This window comes from Chelonia mydas, chromosome 2 (genome assembly GCF_015237465.2).
Source record: "Chelonia mydas isolate rCheMyd1 chromosome 2, rCheMyd1.pri.v2, whole genome shotgun sequence".
In the NCBI taxonomy this organism is placed as follows: Eukaryota; Metazoa; Chordata; order Testudines; family Cheloniidae; genus Chelonia; species Chelonia mydas.
The window spans coordinates 14,824,507-14,846,574 of NC_057850.1; the positions used below are offsets into that span (position 1 = coordinate 14,824,507).

The 22,068-nt window shown below is 40.4% G+C and overlaps 1 protein-coding gene across 5 annotated transcripts in view; it reads left to right on the forward strand.

The window, feature by feature from the left end:
* The window catches only part of ZFAT (zinc finger and AT-hook domain containing), a 135,073-nt gene that overhangs the window by 63,775 nt on the left and 49,230 nt on the right, over positions 1–22,068 (forward strand). For all 5 annotated transcript variants that reach the window (XM_043539057.1, XM_007067180.4, XM_043539055.1 and 2 more), the window contains exons 8-10: positions 12,795–12,882; positions 15,698–15,847; positions 17,881–18,054. In XM_043539057.1, coding sequence (XP_043394992.1) covers positions 12,795–12,882; positions 15,698–15,847; positions 17,881–18,054 — 412 coding nt within the window. The remainder of the gene's footprint in view (positions 1–12,794; positions 12,883–15,697; positions 15,848–17,880; positions 18,055–22,068) is intronic.

The following is a 22,068-nucleotide window of genomic DNA, read 5'->3' on the forward strand; positions in this document are numbered from 1 at the left end:
ATTCAGGGTAATGCCATTGAGACTGGTTTGGCAGTCAGCAGTCAGTCTTCTGGAATATGCTACCTCCAAGTTTGGGTTCCTTCAGTTGTGGTCATGGAGTTTCTTTTTGAAATTTTTAGTAACTTTAGAAAACTTTTTAAAATGTTAGTTTCTTGTTCCCTTTGAAGACTCAGTGTAGATACCCACTTTTGGATTCCACAGGTACCCAGGTTGTTGAGATGGAACCTTCTAGTAAGCCATAGTTGTTAGGGCAGAATGCAACTGCCTTGTGGTGCCCAACATCAGACATGAAACTGTAAAAGGGATCGTAACCCTAATGGTCCCATAGTGTATTTTTATTGTCATTAGCATTTAGAAAGACACCACACAATTGTGAAGTTTCCAGGATCTATATCTTATTTATTTACATAGATGTGCCGTAAGTGATAAGAACTATGTCCAATTCAGTGCAGGCTTGTCAGCCCTATTCTTTGGCTTCATTGGGTATGAATATGCCATTGAGCATGGTGGATCCCATGAGAAGTTCCCATATTTGTGAGAAGTGGGTGTTGAAGCTTAGAGTTCTCTTGCTTGCAAAGGCATTTCAGGCACCTGCTTCATTAGGACCTGGCGTTTCAGAGCCTGGAATGTCATTTGTGTGAAGGTTGAAGTCTGGCTCCAAAAAGTCTTCAGATTCCAAGAATTGAGTTTGACACAGACTACTTCCTCCTCTGCATCAAAGAAGAAGGAAGCGGAGATGTGACTGTTCCCCTCACCTTCACCTATAGCCCCATAAGAAATTAGCGATGAAGCTTGCATGAGGTGTAGATTGGTATAGGAGGGAATTTCATTGTCGAGGGAATTGGCACTTAGAGATTCTTTCTTGTCAGGGGATACTTTTATATTGTCTGATTCCCTTTTGGTTACCTTATCACCTTCCTCAGAGTTGGTTGGGTTTACAGCACCAGTGTTGCTGAGTAGCCAAAGAGAGCTTAATCTAGCATTGTCTTCTCTCCAGTTTTATCTTTTTTTTAGACTGTAGTCAGGATCCATTCCTGATCATGTCTCCATTTGATATCAGACAGTTAGAAGTTACTTTGGTTCTGAGGCTTAAAGCCTGAGAGCTTTGCCATGTTGCCAATGGGATGGAATTGTAGGCCCATTCCAGGGAGTCCTTAGGCCTTCAAATCTCCTATACAGTATACTTTTTGCTTGCAGCTTCTTTTTAAAAGGCTGAGGCATTCAGAAAGTGCCTTTGTCCTGCAGGTCATGTGGTTATTCCTCCTTTGGCTTCATATTCTTCTTGATGTTCTATGATGGGTATCTTATATGGAGTATAGTCTTGCTGGCCTGTGTAACTAACACATAATTGAATTTGCTGTTTCAATGAAAAATTCCCCAGAGGGATCTTGAGTAGTTTTTTTTTTCCCCTCCCCAACTGAATCAGTCTGTTAACATCCTTCTGTTTCCAGGAGACTTGAATCTCCGGTACTACACATCTGTCCTAGGGAAAATAAAAAGATAAGGATTAAGTTGAGGAGGATTCTTTGAATCAGTTGGCTGGCCCTGCTTCTTCCTCCTCTGATGAGGCTATGGGTGCTTCATATCCTTTTCCTGAAGGATTTCAGAAGCTTTAAACTTGACCACCAGGATGGAAGAAGCTCCAAGTACAGAGTTATTCAAAAGTATGTGAGACGTCCCTTTACTTACTTGATATTTTAGAGTAGCAGAGGAAGGGCAGCTAGCTTTTTCTATGAATCTTCTGAAGCTGATTAGATATGTTTTGGGAACAGAGGCAGAGGTCAGCAAGAAGTATCTTATCTGTCTTACCTCTGTTCTTATATGACACCCATATAAGATGGTTCTTCAAGTGTTGGTCCCTCAGTGTATTCCCCTGATGGTGTGCATGCACTCTGCTACTGAGATTAGAAGATTTTTACAGGCAGCTGTTAGGGGGCTTATTCCTTCACACACTTACTTTCCTGGTCCTTCTCACATGAACAGAGAGCAACAATACCCGAAGTCCAAAGGTGCAAACAATTTGATGTTTATTGGGTCAACTTCCAGCAAGCATGATTCCAGTTTCCTTCCTTAGTGTCCCCCTTCCCAGCTCTGACACCAGAGCCTTACACCTGTGTCCCTGTTTCCATTCCTGCCCTTAGCAAAACATGATTCCAATTTCCCCAACCCCATTTCCCCACCCACCCACTTCCTGATTGACTGCAGACTATATATATATATATATATATATATAAAAAACTATATATATATATATAAAACTTGAATTCTGCTTAGCTATACCTTAACCAATCATTTTCCTGAAATTTAACTGACCAATCCTAACATATTGTAACATGATTATGTAACCAATTATTTCCCACCACCTTAATTAGTTTACACCCAGCAAAATTAATTATACAGCAGACAGAAACAATCACAGAACCAGACAGAGATTATACAGACAAACAATGGGGAAATGGGGACTACAGTGATAGAACAAATGCAGAAATGAGGATTTCACATCCCAGCTATTGATAAGTGAGTTCTTGCCAGACAGGATGCTATCAAACTAAGTTTCCTTTTACATCTTCTAGGCACTTCCCTTTCTCTGGAGGCGATAGGCATTATCAGGACAGGACTGTATTCCTAACAGCCCAATAGCACTTTATTTCCATGTGACTAGTTTGGGATGTGAGGCTGTGACCGTTCACTTCCCAGCTTATGGCTACCTCTGCTGCTTAGCCAAAGGCCTTAGCCTAAGCAGAGGGCCTCAGACTGTCACAGTAAGAGAAGGCCCTTACACCGGCAGACAGTGATTTTGATTCTTTCTTGTATACTTATATAACTAGCCAAGTGATAAGAATACACCTAAATTCTTAGAGTATAGGCCTTTACAGACAGGCCTGAATATCTATATCCTAACAGCAGCATCCATTGGTCCATGCCTGGGCCCTTTTCCTCTTTGTGCTCCAAATCGAAGGTATAAGGGACAGGATGGATTGGCTTCCTCTCCAGTTCCTTTCTACCATCCTTAGTTTGTGACAGAACTTCTTCAATGACTGCAGTGATATCTCACTCGGCAGGCCTCAGTTGATGTGGTGGATATGGCCTTATGCTCGATGGTGACAGCTATAGTCATATGGAGGGCTTTGTGGCTCCTATCCTCTGGGTTCCCTGGGAAGGTACAAGTTACAGTTGAAGATTAATCCTGTGAGGGAGACAACCTGTTCTGTGAAAAGACACATAACTCATTAGATTCACTGAAAAACTCAAGGGCAACCCTTGGTCCACTGGGAGTCTCCATTTCAGCACCAAAAAGTAAGTACCACAGGCCTCAGCCCTATAGATGGAGACCAACACCTCAAACATTTTAACCAAAGAGGATATGAACCACCAAGAAAACAGCCTAGTGTACAATGTAGCAAACCTAACATTCCCCCGCTTCCTCCTTCCAGCCCTCACCTCCACATAAGAAACTTCTGACACGACCTTTGAGGGCTGCCAAGTTGTAATCTATCCAGATGTGCCTGTGAATTAAACTTCATAACTCTGCTAGACACCAAAACCAAGCTCTGAACAGAGAGACTGGTTTTATGGCTCATTACAACAATTTTAAAACACCTTGCTGCTGCTAACCCTCCTTTGTCCTACGACTGTAAAGGTGTTAATTGCCCATTTCATTTTAAGTGGTCCCCTACAACATGTGTTAATTCCTTGTACTTAACAATCAGTCTTGCCTTGTATTTAGCTGTGACACACTGGTTACTTTCTACAGACTGGAGGAAGAACTCTGTGAAGCTCGAAAGCTTGTCCCTTCCAGTCCACCAATAGAAGTTAGTCTAATAAAATATATTACCTCATCCACCTTGTCTCTCTAAATACAAAAAGTCCATTTTAGCTCCCACAGAGTTTATTGGGACAACATGCATTTTTTTCCTCAGGACAGGTTCCAATCCATAAAGGAATTTGTCACTTAGCTCCAACTGAGCCCACAGATATCAGTCCATTCATGTCTCATCCTTCTAGGTTACATCTCTTCCTGTAGATATGTGACATCCTTTGTGAGACTTCACCTTCATTGCCTGCAGGCTTGGCTTCAAGTGGTTTACTTGCTGAGCAGACAGTGTGGACAAACTAGTCTTGCTTCCCCACAGAGTTTGAGCTTCTCTAACTTGGTGGGGGAGCAAGTGTGTGTGTGTGGTCCCCTTCATTCCCCACCCCACCCCAGAAGACCTTAATCATGGATGCCTGCTTATTAGGATTCAGAGTAACAGCCATATTAGTCTGTATTCTCAAAAAGAAAAGGAGTACTTGTGGCACCTTAGAGACTAACCAATTTATTTGAGCATAAGCTTTCGTGAGCTACAGCTCACTTCATCGGATGCATACTGTGGAAAGTGTAGAAGATCTTTTTATACACACAAAGCATGAAAAAATACCTCCCCCCACCCCACTCTCCTGCTGGTAATAGGTTATCTAAAGTGATCACTCTCCTTACAATGTGTATGATAATCAAGGTGGGCCATTTCCAGCACAAATCCAGGGTTTAACAAGAACGTCTGAGGAGGGGGGGGTAGGAAAAAACAAGGGGAAATAGGTTACCTTGCATAATGACTTAGCCACTCCCAGTCTCTATTCAAGCCTAAGTTAATTGTATCCAGTTTGCAAATTAATTCCAATTCAGCAGTCTCTCGCTGGAGTCTGGATTTGAAGTTTTTTTGTTGAAGTATTGCCACTTTTAGGTCTGTAATCGAGTGACCAGAGAGATTGAAGTGTTCTCCGACTGGTTTATGAATGTTATAATTCTTGATATCTGATTTGTGTCCATTTATTCTTTTACGTAGAGACTGTCCAGTATGACCAATGTACATGGCAGAGGGGCATTGCTGGCACATGATGGCATATATCACATTGGTGGATGTGCAGGTGAACGAGCCTCTGATAGTGTGGCTGATGTTATAAGGCCCTGTGATGGTGTCCCCTGAATAGATATGTGGGCACAGTTGCAACAAAGCTCGTTGCCAAGGATAGGTTCCTGGGTTAGTGGTTCTGTTGTGTGGTATGTGGTTGGTGGTGAGTATTTGCTTCAGGTTGGGGGGCTGTCTGTAGGCAAGGACTGACCTGTCTCCCAAGATTTGTGAGAGTGTTGGGTCATCCTTCAGGATAGGTTGTAGATCCTTAATAATGCATTGGAGGGGTTTTAGTTGGGGGCTGAAGGTGATGGCTGGTGGCGTTCTTTTATTTTCTTTGTTGGGCCTGTCCTGTAGTAAGTGACTTCTCGGAACTCTTCTGGCTCTGTCAATCTGTTTCTTCACTTCAGCAGGTGGGTATTGTAGTTGTAAGAACGCTTGATAGAGATCTTGTAGGTGTTTCTCTCTGAGGGGTTGGAGCAAATGTGGTTGTATCGTAGAGCTTGGCTGTAGACAATGGATCGTGTGGTGTGGTCTGGATGAAAGCTGGAGGCATGTAGGTAAGTATAGCGGTCAGTAGGTTTCCGGGATAGGGTGGTGTTTATGTGACCATTGTTTATTAGCACCGTAGTGTCCAAGAAGCGGATGTCTTGTGTGGACTGGTCCAGGCTGAGGTTGATGGTGGGATGGAAATTGTTGAAATCCTGGTGGAATTCCTCAAGGGCTTCTTTTCCATGGGTCCAGATGATGAAGATGTCATCAATGTAGCACAAGCAGAGTAGGGGCATTAGGGGACGAGAGCTGAGGAAGCATTGTTCTAAGTCAGCCATAAAGATGTTGGCATACTGTGGGGCCATGCGGGTACCCATAGTAGTGCCGCTGATTTGAAGGTATACATTGTCCCCAAATGTGAAATAGTTATGGGTGAGGACAAAGTCACAAACTTCAGCCACCAGGTTTGCTGTGACATTATTGGGGATACTGTTCCTAACGGCTTGTAGTCCATCTTTGTGTGGAAGAACACTTCAACCTCCTTGGTCACTCAATTTCAGACCTAAAAGTGGCAATTCTTCAACAAAAAAACTTCAGAAACAGACTCAAATGAGAGACTGCTGAATTGGAATTAATTTGCAAACTGGATACAATTAACTTAGGCTTGAATACAGACTGGGAGTGGATGTGTCATTACACAAAGAAAAACTATTTCCCCATGTTTATTCCCCCCCCCCCCCCCCCCCCCCGTTCCTCACACGTTCTTGTCAACTGCTGGAAATGGCCCACCTTGATTATCACTACAAAAGGTTTTCTCCCCCCACCCCTTCTGCTCTCCTGTGTGTAATAGCTCACCTTACCTGATCACTCTTGTTATAGTGTGTATGGTAACACCCATTGTTTCGTGTTCTCTGTGTATATAAAATCTCCCCACTGTATTTTCCACTGCATGCATCCGATGAAGTGAGCTGTAGCTCACAAAAGCTTATGCTCAAATAAATGTGTTAGTCTCTAAGGTGCCACAAGTACTCCTTTTCTTTTTAAAGAAATCTCAGATTTCCATCTAAATCAAACAATTCACTTACCTGTGTTCTTCCCAAAACTGCACCAGTGAGAATAGGAGACTTCATTCTCTATATCAGTGGTTCTCAAAGCTGGTCCGCCGCTTGTTCAGGGAAAGCCCCTGGTGGGCCAGAGCAGTTGGTTTACCTGCCGCATCCGCAGGTTCGGCCGATCACGGCTCCCACTGGCCGCGGTTCACCGCTCCAGGTCAATGGGGGGCTGCGGGAAGGGCGGCCAGCACATCCCTTGGCCCGCACCGCTTCCCGCAGCCCCCATTGGACTGGAGCAGCGAACTACGGCCAGTGGGTGCCGCGATCTGCCGAACCTGCGGATGCGGCAGGTAAACCAACTGCTCTGGCCCGCCAGGGGCTTTCCCTGAACAAGTGGCGGACCAGCTTTGAGAACCACTGCTCTAGATGTCCCTCAAGCTTTGGCATTCTACCTACAAAGAACAAAATCTTTTAGGAAATTGCCTAGACTGTTTATATCCTTTGCTGAATGGATGAGAGGGGAAGCAGTCTCTTCCCAGGGACCTTCAAAGTGGATTCCAGGCTTCATTCTGCTGTGTTATGAGTTAACAGACAACCATCCGCCAAGGCCTCTTCGATAGCCTCCCTTCAAGATGTTCTGTTACTGACATCTGTAAAGCAGCAAAATGGGGTTCTCTCCATACCTTCAAATGACATTACACCCTGGTGCAAGCTTCTGCAGTTGACACATCTTTCACCACATCAGTCCTCCAGGTATTGATACCATAGAGGTCTGTGCACCCTCCTCTGCAATTAATACTGCTTCACAGTCACCCACAGAGGAATACAATAAGGACCATCATGTGAAGAAGGAGAAGTTACTTACCTTGTACAGTAGCTGGAATTCTTCGAGATGTGTGGTTCCTACCCACCTACCTGTATTCCATGACCCACCCTCTTCCCCTCTGCTTCAGAGCCTTGCATATGATACACAGTAGAGAAGGAACTGGAGAGGTGGTCAGTCTGCACCGCCCCTTATATCTTCGGTTCAGAGTGTGAGGAGAGGAAGGGCTCAGGCACAAACCAACAGACACTGCTAGCAAAAGTCTTCTGGTCTCAAGCACGTGGAGTGCACATGCTCCCACAGTGGAATACAGATAGGGACCACACATCTTGAAGAACTCTAGTTACTATATAAAGTAAGCAACTTCTCTTGTTCATTCCCTTGTGGTGGCACCTGCTGCATCTAACCAGGCTGCCATTATCTACCAGGTAACATCTCAAGGCTTCAAATGTATTTCTTTTACTTGCCTGGTAACTGATTTTTTTTGTAGTTCCTGCAGCTAAGGAGAGATCAGAGAGGAAAAGGATGTTGGGATAAGGAGTCTAGAAGGATGACCTGCTTGTTGGTAAAACGTGATTTCTTCTCCTGAGGTGGAGGGTTGGTACTAGAAAAATACCTTTCATCAGGGCTAAAGCAGCTTCTGTGGCATGTGAGAGAGAGGTTTCCATGTATGAGACCTACAAGGCTGCTACCTTCAGTTAACTTCAGACATTTGTACAACATTAGTCTCTTGATTTGACAGCTTCAGGAGAGGCCCACTTCAGAACAGTCGTGCCCTCCTCCGATCCACCTTGTTAGATGGTGGTTGTTGCTAGCAACAACTGTGAAGGTTTATACTGACAATTCTTGAAAGTTCCAGTGATATCTGCCTCCTCGAGGATTCAGATTTGACACCAGTTGTGCGTGTGCACCCAAGTAGTGTAGATCAGTACTGGCGATCTTTTTCAAGTGCCAGCATTAGCAGAAAGCAAGTTTTCTGTGTTTATGCCAGTTTGCCAAGATTCATACTTTTACCTGAATTCTTTACTATATACTGAACAATATTTTCTACATAAGGTTGTTCATATTTATATCCCAAGCATGAGTTCAAAGTGTATTTCAATATCATGAGCTAGGATTTTAAATTACATAAGAAATATTTGATGAGCATCTAAGGAATATAGGATTTTTCTTATTGGCAAGGTGCAGAATTTGTAATAAGACCATTACTAGTACTCGCATGACAAATGCATCTTTATATCTAATTGGTTTAATACAGTATTTTACAAATATCAGTATTTATTTTACAAGGGTAAAAATACCAGTTCTTATTAATTCCTTGAGATGAATATGTTTAGTAAAACTCATTCTGAATAAAGCACAATTTCTAATTGCATTGAACATCTGCAGGCATCGCTGCCTAAGGGGAACACTCACTCTCACATACCTTTAAAAACAAGTAAATATCCAGTTAATGGATCCTTCCAGAAAGTGAGGGGGACACAATTAATAGCCAGATGTGAAAATTTTGGTTACAGTAACTTGCCTAGCATTATATGGGAAATCTGTGACAGAGGCAGACATAGAATTCTTCTGTCAACCTAGTGCTGTCGACACTGGGGTTAGGTCAGTTTAACTAGGTCATTCAGGGGTGTGGATTTTTCACACCCCTAAGCAATGTAGCTGGGTCAACCTATTTTTTTAGTGTAGACCTGGTCTAAGTCTCAGGAACTGTTGTAATTTTGAAATTGAAGTAGCTGGCTGGATTGTGCTGCCAATCTAGAACAAAGGTAGAGCTATCTTTCAGAACACATCGCCTTTTTGTGTCCTTCAGAAAATCTTCAAAGACATTTAAAAGGCAGGTATACTGATAAGGCATAGGATAAATGACTTCTATTCTTACAAAAGGGGAAAAAAATCAGATGTTGTGAATATGGTAGGGGCTTTATTACAGCCTCCGTCCAAGTCCTTTTAACAGCTTTGTCATCATCCATGACAAGGGCACTCAGAAGAGCAAGAGCTGTGATGGGGACCCTCTTTGGGACTATGCATTTGTGACCTGGGTAAGCTCTGAAATGCTTGATTTTGTAACAGAGGAATTCTTAAGGGCTGGCTCTGAGAGTGATGGGGTTACTCTGAAGGACTAGTGCTGTAACAAGCTCTCAGAAGGAGAGTGACAGGAATATTCTTAGACTCAGAACTAGATGATGAAACTCTGTGGACGAACTACTCTGAAAGGTTCAGCTTCAGCTGGATGCACTCCATAGGATTATGGAGGTTGACAAGCCGTACTTTGAAGGCACTGTGTTCTGAGAAGTGCAATCTCTGTGTGAGACTACAAAGAACACGGTTTTTGAAGAGCATATATTATAGAACTTAGTAAAGATGACTTTCTAACTGCCCAAGGAAATAGATTTTGACTACATCTTTTTTGAAAGGCTTTGATGTTAAAATCAGTCATCCTGAAAAATAATCTTGTTGGTACTGAAGCTCTGCATGTATTTACTGGTCATCTGAAAATAAGATTCTCTGTCAGATATATAGGTGTGTATTTGTAAATTTGTGTAAAGTATATGTGTCGCTGTATGTTCTGTACAAACATCTCTGTGTTTATAGGCCCAGAAATATCTATATGAGTTCATATAATTCAACTTAATACAGTATTTACCTACCAAAAACTACATCAGAAGAATGTTCCCTTTGTGACACAAAGCAAAACAAAAGTGAAATGTGCTGTGGCCGCCATTTTCAAACTTGGGGCCTAAATTTAATGGGAGCTGCGGGTGCCCAACACCTCTTATAAATCAGAGTACTTATTTAAGTGCCTAACTTTAGGCAACCAGTTTTGATAATTTTGGACTCATATGTTCCTCAGACCTGGAAAAATAGATATGAGTACAACCATTTGTGCGCTGATATTAGTGGGTATGTTTTTCCACTTTAATATCCTTACTATTTCTTTCTGTTATGAATATAACATTTCTTTGAAAGTAATTCCTGATGAGTTTTTCAATTTATTTAGGCTTATTTTAGAAGTCTATCTAAATGCTCCAGACACCTCTGAAAATACTTAACAGTACAATGAACCGGAAAAAAAGGTCAACAGCCCTATGCTGTTAATTAATATATATATATTATTTTTTTGTTTAAACATTATGTCTGATAGGATATTGTGGTGAGATTCAGGAATAAATTGAGATCCACCAATTCATTTCACATAGGCCACTGAACAACCACTAGATCAGAATAATCTTAGCATTGCATATGTTTTAAAAACTCTAAATACAAACACTGAAAAGCAGGGGGTTCTCAAACTTTTTTTTGCTGGGACCGCCCCCTTGAAAATTTTTCAGGCTGTTACAACCCCCCTCAAAAAGTGAGAATCCCCTCCCTCCCCCCATACCACCCCATCTTTACTTCTTCACTGCTGCTGGCGGTGGTACTGCTTTCATAGCTGGGCACCCGGCCAGAAGCCACCGCTCTCATGATTGCCCTACAATAGTCCTCCTTTTGGATTGGAACCCCCAGTTTGAAAAACACTGCTGAAAAGGAATCCAGCATTTGGAAAGGTACAATTCCACACTAATATTTGTATTAAAAGTTAACATACTAATGTCTATCATTTTAGATCGTGTGAAGTCTGGTGTTGCAAAGTCATTTGTGGCAGATTGGGGTCTAATGGGGCTATGTCACTCCCTCTTGCTCTCATCTCCACCCCTCAAATTAATAGTTCTTTGAGGTGCCTCTGCATATTCTCCATTTCTGAAATCACGTCACCTTCACTGCAAGCCTCCAACATCTTCCAGTGAACATTGTCCACTGGGGCCATTCACTCCTCCCTCCTTTTCCCCTTATGGAAGCTTTTGATGATGTAAAAGCGTGAGTGTCGCCAGCCACTTTTAGTTTCTAAGTACCAGAGGTACAGCATGCTCAGGTTGTATGCAGTATCCTTAATGCTTTCTTTCCCCATTTGGGGAATATTTGTGTTTTTCTTCGATTGTCAGTTAATTAGCTTTTCTTAAGTTGAAGAAGAAGAAGAAGAAAAGAGGATGCCTGTTCAGCATGGGCATTGCCTGAACTCACGAAGGTAGGAAGGCTGTCTAATACCCCTATCCCTGGAGAAGGCTTTTCAGGTTCAGTCAACTAAGTCTGGCATTCAAGACATCCTAAAAGAAAGGAGGAAATCATCCACCAGACTCCTTTCTAGGGTGAAATAGGAAAGATTCTCCATCTTGGATACTTAGCAGGCCTTATCCTTCATATCCTGGACTAGTTCCTTCATTTGAAGCTAACAGGAAGACCGTCTGTTCAATTAAGTGTTAGTTCTGTGTGCAATGTTGGTATGTTATCTTTCCAGGCTTCACGCTATTTTCACTCCCCACAATCAAAGGCCTGATCCATGCTTACCCACCAGTTCGAGAGTCACCTCCATCATGACTGGCATCTCTCTTGGAACCCACAAAGGACTGCTCATTTTACTATTTTTATTCTTTCTCAAACCTGCTTTCCTGGTGACCATCACTTCAGCAAGAAGGGTTAGCGAGTTTCCAGCTCTGCTTGCGGATCCACTTTATAGAGTGTTCCATGGGGATAAAGTGCAGCTAAGATCCCTTCCAAAATTCCTCTCCATCTCACAGATGAAAAATGCTATGCAACTATTGACAACTAAGGGTTGTCCAACAATTTGTTTATAATGGCGTATGTTTTTATTAGTGAAGATAAACTCATGATATGTACCCTGATTTATTAAAGCACTTAAGCATTTGTTTATGTCTCCTGGAACTTGGGCAAGAACAATCTCTTACTGTGTGTTTATGCAATACCTAGCACAAAAGGGTCCCAGTCTTAGTTGGGGTGTCTAGTGTTACAGTAATAAAAAGTAATTATAATGTTACTTATGTAAAAGACAACATAGATCTTGCTAGCACTCTCCCTCATTCCATTTGACCTATAGCATCAATAATGTTTTTATAAGTAACACTTATGAAACTCTGACAATTTTTTTTAATTTGAAACAGTTGAATAATAATCATATATTTGTATTTAGTGCTGAATATTTATCTGGCATTTAGAAACCATAGACCCTGGTTTTCTAATGAAATCTGCCATAATCACCTTATGTTCTAGCAAAGTCCCACGGAACTGTGGTAGAAAGGACGGCTTGATCAAATGATGAAAAAATTGAATACTCCTCCTCACATCCAACCCTTCATCTTTCCTTCTGATTTGTGACTTGTACAGTAATATTTCACCTCCCAATTCTGTAAAGAGCTAGGTAGATCATAATGCTTTAATTTATTTAACATTTTCCCCATGTGCTACAAATCAAAGCACTAAATCATCCCAGGATTAATGACATAGGGTTTTTAGAATACTACTATATTACCTCTTCATTATATTTCATTATAATAACGGCATTAGCTTTTCATAATGCTCAGTGAGATTCACATCTGAGCATTTTGGTTGTAACTTTGTTGGGAGCCATATATGATTCAATGTGTAATGAGTGTAGTAATCAGCCCAGTGAACTCCTAATATAATCTCTTCCTTTTATTTAAGGACAAAAAGAGTTATTCCTGTCCTGTGTGTGAGAAGTCGTTTTCTGAAGATCGACTTATAAAATCACATATCAAGACAAATCACCCTGGTAAGACACACCACAATAACATTTCTATATCTAGTACAACAGAGGAAGACTGTCCTGGAGTAAGCAATATAACACGATTGCTCTGTGTAAAAAAAATTACATCTTATTCTAAATTAGTTCAATTAGAACTTCAGTAGAGTTTTCAGATCTTTAGGGATTGGATTGTAAACATACAATACACTAGTTTGTGGAGTGGGGACACAGTAAAAGGGCATGTTGTGTGATATTTATGGGCTTTACACTGCAACATGCTGAGTCCTTTGTCCCTGATTCAGCGTAGCACTTAAGCATCTGAATTGTCCCATCAAAGTAAATTAAACTATTTGTGTGCTTAAATGCCACTGTTGGATTGGGTTCTGAGTGCTCACCACCTTGCAGGATCCAGCCCTTCTTGTCTGATAAATAAAAATCTAGCTTTTCATGGTGATACGCTTTGACAATTCTGCATGCTAGTGTCTATTCTATTTATACATCAAGGGATATTTATTATTCAGTAATATCTACTGTTCAAGCCAAAAAGGGCCCTGATATAAAAAAGGATGAATCACAGTGGCCCTGTCTAAACTTGGTAAATAGGTACATTTAAAAAAAAAAAATCTTAGCTGACACATTTTTATTTACACATCTTTAAACACTGCTTAGCACCCCAGCATAGACATTGTTGAACACCTTTTAATAACGTGTTAGCTGGTCATGGCCAAGCCTCTAGTGTGTGTGTGTGGTGGGGGGAACCAGCTAGTTTAAGCATAACTGTCTGAAATACAGCACAATAGGTCAGGCCATAGTCCAGTGTAATCCTACTGATAGTAGTCAATACGGGATGGTTACTTTCAACAGTAATCTCTGCAAGATTTTCCCTACCTCTGAGTCATATCAGCACCACATGCTCTGTATTACTGTTGTTAATTTGTATTGTGGATGGTGCCCAGAAGCTCCCAATCAGAAATGGGGACCAAATGTGCTAACTGGTGCAAACATGTAATGAGACATGGAGTGGGTAACATTTTCAAAAGCACCCAAGTCCCACTGAATGTCAGTTTGACCCATCATTCCTACCCTGATGCAGTCATGGTGAAAAGAAAGACAAAGAAGCATGAAGGGTGAGGGAAAAGGGTATATCAAATATATATACAAATTACTGTACACGAATATACAATTGCTTTCTTAAGTAGTATACTATATACGTTAGTATAAGCCATCCCAATTGCTTGAAAACATAATCATTGTTTATTTTCTGAATCGTTTTGCTTATGTGTGTACTGGAGGATGAGCTGGTTGGGTCAGGAAACATTCTGTAAACGGCTAGCCCAGTGCTGCATACTTAACTAATAAAAATAAGGAAGGTTACAAATCTGCTCAATCTTAGCATTTAAGGCCTATAATTTTTTTTCCTTAGATGAAGAGTGTATTCTATCAGAACTTTGCAAAAATTACAGCATGTTTAATAGAGACACTTCAGTGATATATTTAAAGAAACGTTATGTCTAAGATACACAGAACCTTTGCAAGCTAATATACAATAAAAGGCTATTTGTAATTAGATTTTAAAAGAAAAATATTTGCATAACACTTTCCCAGGTATCCTCTCTTTGTGGTCATCAGGGATTATTATTATTTTTTTATTGCAAGCATATTACCATTCAAAACAAAATTGACATTAAGGGGTGTTAAAGGTCCTGATAGCATAAAGTGACAAGTGCTGGAACTGAGTAAATGCAATTGTTTTTAAAAATGCAGAGGCAAGAGAATAAAGATGACAGGCAAAACAAGATAATGTTCAGAGAATTTGAGTTTTAGAAGAACTTATCAAAAATTAATTTAAACCAAAACCATTTCTTATTTATCATAAAGTAATATTTCTGACCGCTTCTCCCTCCCCTATGACTCTGATGTCAGCCAACCTGCTCTCAGTCTTCACTGTTTTTCTTGTTCAGCAAGCAGAAAACCTGATGCTTTTGCTTCCCCAGCCAGCACTTCTGCTTGTTCCACGTTTCTGGACAAGAGGTGTAAAATCCAGGCCCGACTGACGTCACTGAGGCTAGGATTCCATTTTAGATTCTTTAGGATTCCACCTGTTCTCAATGCTTAAGGTTTCTGGTCACAATAAGAGTCATATACACACAACATTTAACTATTATAATTTAGTGCCATGTAGTAGGAAAGTATTGAAAGTCCACCATTGATAACTGGAACTTTTAAAGAACATAAGGTAATGTCTCTTAGCATGTGCGGTTAGGTAATTTTTTAAATCATAAAGCCTAACTATTTAAAGCTGTTTTGACATCTCTAGAGTATTAGGCTATTTGTTTTTTCCTTTTAAATGAAAGACCAGATTTTCAGAGGGGTTGAATGACCACAACTCAAACTTAAGTGTAGAGAAGCTGCAGGTGATCAGCACTTCTGGAAATCTCAAGTGAACCCTTTAACAAATGTTGTAAACCTGTTCAAAGACATTGAAAATTATAAATATTTGCATATAAATGTTGCCTTGTTACTTATTGGTGTACTGAGAATATTCATAGCTGGAAAATGACTTCTGACCTAGTGGCGCACGCAGGCTCTAATTTGACAATGAAGCATTAAGTCATTGCGGGGTTACACAGTGAATAAGTCCATGTTTAATGCAGGAAAAATACATAAATTAATAAGGCTGTTTTCTTTGAGCTGGCCTTGTCATGTGGAAAGTTTAAAAAAAAAAAAAGGCACAAGTAGGAACAATCTAGATCTGCAATATTTTATTTTATATAATATGTCTCAGAGCAAATTCTGTGCACATCTGTCTGGAATGCCTTGTTTTTGTGCATATTTTTTCCAGAGGTCTCAATGAGCACCATCTCAGAGATTCTAGGCAGGAGGGTTCAGTTGAAAGGATTAATTGGAAAACGAGCTGTGAAATGTCCCTATTGTGATTTCTATTTTATGAAGAATGGATCAGACCTTCAGCGTCATATTTGGGCTCATGAAGGTAATGATGTTCAATTTTAAGCTTTAATCCACATTATTTATTTATATATTTTGTATTCCTTGCTTCGTCCCTTAATTAATGTAGTAAATAATAAATTGAAAGCGAATGACATTTCCATCCTCATAGAATATCAGGGTTGGAAGGGACCTCAGGAGATCACCTAGTCCAACCCCCTGCTCAAAGCAGGACCAATCGCCAATTTTTGGCCCAGATTCCTAAATGACTCCTTCAGGGATTGAACTCACAAGCCTGGGTTTAGCACACCAATGCTCAAACCACTGAGCTATCCCTCCGTCCAAAACTGGTGCTTCAGGTGAGGCTTGAACTCACAACCTCAGCATTGCTCCCCCAGCACTGCTCTGTAAGTACTGTGGACTAACCAATTGCGCCACTGGAGTCCACAAAAAATAAGTTTAACCACGAACACTGTAATAGAATATCAGGGTTGGAAGGGACCAGGAGGTCTTTTAGTCCAACCCCCTGCTCAAAGCAGGGCCAATCCCCAATTTTTGCCCCAGATCCCTAAATGACCCCCTCAAGGATTGAACTCACAATCCTGGGTTTAGCAGGCCAATGCTCAAACCACTGAGCTATCCCTCCCCTTTTCATATTTGTCTAGTACTCTGTACACAAGCCAGTGCTGTAGGAGAATTTGAAGTTTCCTGCTGTCTCTTAATAAAGTTTTTCTATTTTAAGTTAAAGTAAAGGTTCAGTAAACCTGTTTGTTGGGTTCTAGTTCCTACCGAACTACTTGTCTTGTGATTCCCCGTGTCAATAAACAAGTCATAAGTAATGCAGAACTTGTTTCTGATCCCTCTTTGTTTATGAATGAATGAATTGCTGTAAATCCATAAAGTGTTGCCTACTCAAATAAATCTGAATAAGGAAGGATGAACTAAATTCATATTATAGTCAAAATAAACCCAATGATTTGCAGTCATTCTTCAAGAATAAATTCACTCCATTCACGTGTCCAGAAAAACATGAAATGAAAATGTATGAATAAAACAATTGAAATTCATTTGCATTTGTGAATGTTAATCACTTACATAAGTCAATGAATAAGATGGCGAGTGTTTAAGATGAGTACAGTGAAGGAGAATGATGAAAAAATGCTGCTGGTGTGTCCACGTTACAAATCTTAAGACTGCGGGTAGAGCTGGGTCTGGAGAAAGCTGGCTCATCCTCAGGCTGATAGGTTAATTCACTAAGTGGAGGATGGTCGCCATTCTACGCTTTTAGTGTCTTCAGTCTGTTAATAAATCATGTGTCAGCATCTGATTGTGACTTAGAAGTGGAGTGTTTTTCCTATACTGTATTCGTTACTTCCTGTATAAAGGGTATAATGCGCTGAATACTGGCTGACCAGCTAGTATACTGGTTCCCAAATACTAGACTCATAACAGTCTATGATATGTATAAACATTTCAGGCATTTATACTAGCACTGTACGTCCCCATCCCTGCCTTAATGATGAGCTGATATGCCTGGTCCTTGTGAACTGCAGTTCCTGCCTCTCATCAGCCTAGTGTGCTTTAACCCACAAAGGCTCTGTCTGCCAGAAGGTTGGAAACCATCCACCCTAACTTGTGGAAGAAGAGGGTGTGTGGGAGAAATCCATCTTGAAATAACAAAGTGAGCAGAAAATAAGTCTCCAGGCCAAAATGTTCAAACTCTCATGCGTATATTAGGCACCCGAATCCACACATAGACACCTAAATAAGTGGTCTAAATTTCTGACATATTGAGCACCCAGTACTTCCAGTTAAGTCAATAGGTGTTGTATGGACTCAGCATCTCTGAAAATCAGGCCACTTATCCGCTTACTGAATCTAACTATAAATTTAGATTCCTAAATGTAGGCATCCAAATTTGAAAATGTTAGCCTTATTGTCTAGGTTGCTTATACAGTTGGAACAATTTTTCTCTCCAGTAATCGCCCACTTCCTTTCCCCCACTAGCTCCAGCCCAAATATGCAGTTTAGAAATTTTATAACATAAGTGATGTATTTTTTTTTAAACTTTGTTGGTAGGTGTCAAACCATTCAAATGTTCTCTTTGCGAATATGCCACTCGCAGCAAGAGTAATCTGAAAGCTCATATGAATCGCCACAGCACTGAGAAAACGCACCTGTGTGATATGTGTGGAAAAAAATTCAAATCAAAAGGCACTTTGAAGAGTCATAAACTCCTCCATACTGCTGATGGTGAGTGGATGTTTGACAGGTTGAAGCTTATGCATTTGGGTGCTAGATATTGTCTAAATTTTAGCACATTATGCAATTTTTCTGTGATCAGTGAGCCTGCATATATCAGATTTTCTTTACACACAAGTAAAATTTTGAAATATGGAGTGACACGGTTTAGGGCAACTACACCTGTATTTCCCCTCCGTAGTTCCTTAAGGGCATCCACTCTAGGCTCCCAGTTCCTCAGCCATCACCTCTCTTGAGCACAGACCTGCGTCTCTGTCCTTCCTGACTGGGGCTTTTCCAGTTTGCAGAGTTCCCAGCCTACATGACAATATTCTCAACAATCCAGACTGTCTAACAGGCCAGTATCTGTGCTTTGCTTTCCCTCCCGAGGCTACGAACAACATAATTTCCAACAGTTATAAGTTACCATACAGCTCTTTCTAAGTGAGCACATATATTCTTAAGGTGAAAAACATTACAGAGAAGACATATTAAAAACAATAAAAGAATGTAACGCTTGCTAAAAAACTTTCCAGAGGTCACCCAACTCTAACCTAAAGCTCTGGTACGTCAGTCCTTCAAAACCATAACTGGGTTTCCCTGTGGTTATAAGTTCATAACTGTCTCAGATTCAGAACCAGACCCACCATGAATAGTTCAGTCTTTCCTTTATACAGCTTGGGTTTTTGATCTTGGTCTCATGTAACAGGTGATGAGACAAAGGCCCACTCCTGAGGGCATAGCTTCAAAAGGCTGGGTTTTTACCTAACCTAACATGGGAAATTTGCATTCACATCCCACTAGATATTCTCCAGGAAAAACACTTAACGCTTTTTGTTCCAAGAGTCCATTCTTCTCTGGCACATGGTTCAATATAGTCCTCTGAATTCCCAGGTCTCCCATGTGTTGCATCTCCCCCCTTGAGAGGTTACGTAAAATCCCAGCCCACACTAAGATATAAACCGTTCGCTTAATACAGTAGATCGTAAAGATACTTAAACTGAATTCAATAAGATCTCCCAAGGATATGGCAGGAAATTGCCATATCTGTTGCATGGAGCCATTGAAGATGTCTCATGATTAATTTGTATAAATGGAGAGACAGCTGACTACCAAAGATTTGATCCTCTAAACTGCTCGTTTGGCTTCTTATCCTTTAGATATAAAATTCCATACGCACAGCTCCTGCTGATATCAGTGGGAGTTTGGCAAATGGAAGAATTGCAGGATCAGAACCATAATCTTTCTTTATATGAAGATACGTTCTTCTGTTGCATTTGCCACACATAGTTAGCACTCAGTGCTTAGGCAGTGCAGTGTTGGGTGGTACAGAAAAACTTGATACTGTTCATGTTTGAATCTTCAGTGTGATTAAGTTTTCAAATGTGAAGAATATTATCTCATATTAGTTGAGAAAATATACACAAAATATAAAAAGTAAAACAATGTTTGAAATAAGATATTACATTTCAAAATATGACCATTTATTCTCTTTGAGTGGGATTTTCAAACAGGACTCGGTGATTTAGTAGCACAAGTCCCATTGACTTTTACTATGTATTTAGTAGCCTGTGGTATGTTTGTATGTTATAATTGATCTGGTCTTATCAAATATAATTCTATTCTATCTTTGCCAGGTTTTTAATATCCGTTTTATTTTGTATATACATTTTTGTTAATGCACTAACATTGTCTTCTAATACTGCTACTCTTTTGCGATCTCCCTTTCCATCACATTTTGATGATTTATTTTGAAATTAGATTTTCATTTCACTGTATACTTCACAATAGAGGATTTATATTTCAAATTATGGTTTATCCCAATGTCCCAATGAAACCAAAATAAGAAGATGTAAACAGAAATGTTGTGGGCACATGTAATTATTGTAATATTCACTAGAATCACTAAATCACTCCCAATTGCTATTTTCCTAAAATAATAATAATAATAATTCAATAAATAATTGTACTTTCCAGTAGTCCCAATGTAATTTGATCCAGAGGACCTACTTTTCAAGCCTGACCCAAATCCAAGCACGGCCAACCTGACCTGAGAATGCCAAGTCGTTTTGGAACTGACCCGACCCAAACCTGCCACTTCCCCCGCAAACTTGGTCAGCGCCACTGCCTCGTTCTGGGGCTCATCCTGGTAGGGCCCCAAGCCTGTGATCCATCTCTGACTGCCTCCTGCCTGTGGGGTCAGTGCAGCGGCGGTTCTATGCTCCGTTCCTGCCAGCCACCATCACTGCCTCTCTGCACTGTGTGCACTGCAGAGTGAGAGGTTCTGTCACTTGTTGGCGCACACATTTTGCAGTGCATACAGCATAGCAAGATGGTGGTAGCAAGCAGGAGCGGGGCATGCCAACTCCGCACCAACACTGCAGGATAATAGGAGATGTTCAGAGGTTACTCAACCTGAGAGGGTTAGGTTGTTTTCATACCTGATCTGAACCCAACACTTGTAGTCAGGTCCAGTTGAGTTGGAGTCAGGTTGCAGGGCTCTAACCGGATTAACACTAGCACAATAATGAGTCAGTCTAAATGATGTAGTATGGCTGTATTTTGGAATAAAATGAATAACTAATAAATTAACTGTCCTATGCTGAATTGTGTTTCTTTGATTTTTTGTTTATATAATTGAGTCAAAAGGAAATTTTGGGATGTCATTTACAAAGAAGCATCTTCTGTTTTTGACTGCGTGCTCATACTTTGTATTACCAGCTATTAGGTAAGGGTAGGTTTTACTATGAAAATCTAGTAGAATCTTATTTTCTCTTTTGCTCTTATGGCTTAATTTTAAAAAAACTACCGTTTGAGTTTTCATTCACAGATTTTCATGTACAATTATTTTCATGTGCAGATAATAAAATTTGGACATGAAAACGTTATTTGTGTTTGTAAATCAGGCAGTTCAATGTCTGATCTATTTCATGTGTGCAAATAAGTGATTGTTGTGCTACTTTATAGACTGGGAGGACCTTAACTTGACTCAAACTTGACCGTAATGGGAATAGGGCTATAGTCACACAGGCTTTGCCTAGACTAGTTTATAAAGGTGTGGTGTTAGGACATGTTAGCTAAGGTGTTTTTACTAACCATCTTCCAAAATTGTAGCATAGACTAGGTGATGTGTACTTTTAACACACGAGCTGGTTGAGTTGAAGCCTTCGCTACAGGTAGGGTTGCCAACTCTCCAGGATTGTCCTGGAGTCTCCAGGAATTAAAGATTATGTCATGTGAGGAAACCTCTAGGAATATGTCCAACCAAAATTAGCAACCCTAGGTACAGGAAAAACAAATATGTGCCCAGTAGCCTTTATTGTTAGGGCTCAGACTGCCATCTTCCTCTGGAGTATATGAGATGACTTTGCTTTTCCAGCTGCTGCTGTTTCTCAGTGATGTAAATGGATCTGGGTCTCCTCCCTTTCCATTGCCTGCTTTTTCCTCTTTATTTCCTTTCCAAAATTCTATATGTGAAATCCTGCCCCATTGAAATCATGTGGGAGTTTGAAAATTGCTTCACTGTTTCTGTCTTGTCTTCCTGGCTTATGAAATCAGGCATTTTTTGTTCAAACTTCAGTCCTGTAGGGTCAGTTTAACCCACTAGAAAATAAAGTGGTTTTTTTTTTCTCTGCTTTATTCCTCTCAAGAGTGTTATGACAGAAAACAATTCAATCGTCTAGGCTGATTACAGTTTATGACTAGAAATGAAGCATAGAACCTGACTTTCATTATTTTAATTAGGTAGCAAAAAATTGTTTCAAGATTTTTCTTAGCTGTTTTTATTGGAGCTGTCACTTTCAGTACAAAAAATTTGCAATTTTTATTAACAAGATTCTGAATGTAAAGAAACTGCCCTGTTCCGTGACAAGCAGGAGTGAATCTGCCTTTTCCACTTTTGCCTTGCTTCTTTTAGTTTTTGACAGCTTTTCTAACAAGCATTTAAAATTGTTTGGACAAATAAAGCTCTGTGGTATGGAAATCCTGGAAGTAGGAAGATCTCTCTGTTGCTCTCGCTCCGCATTT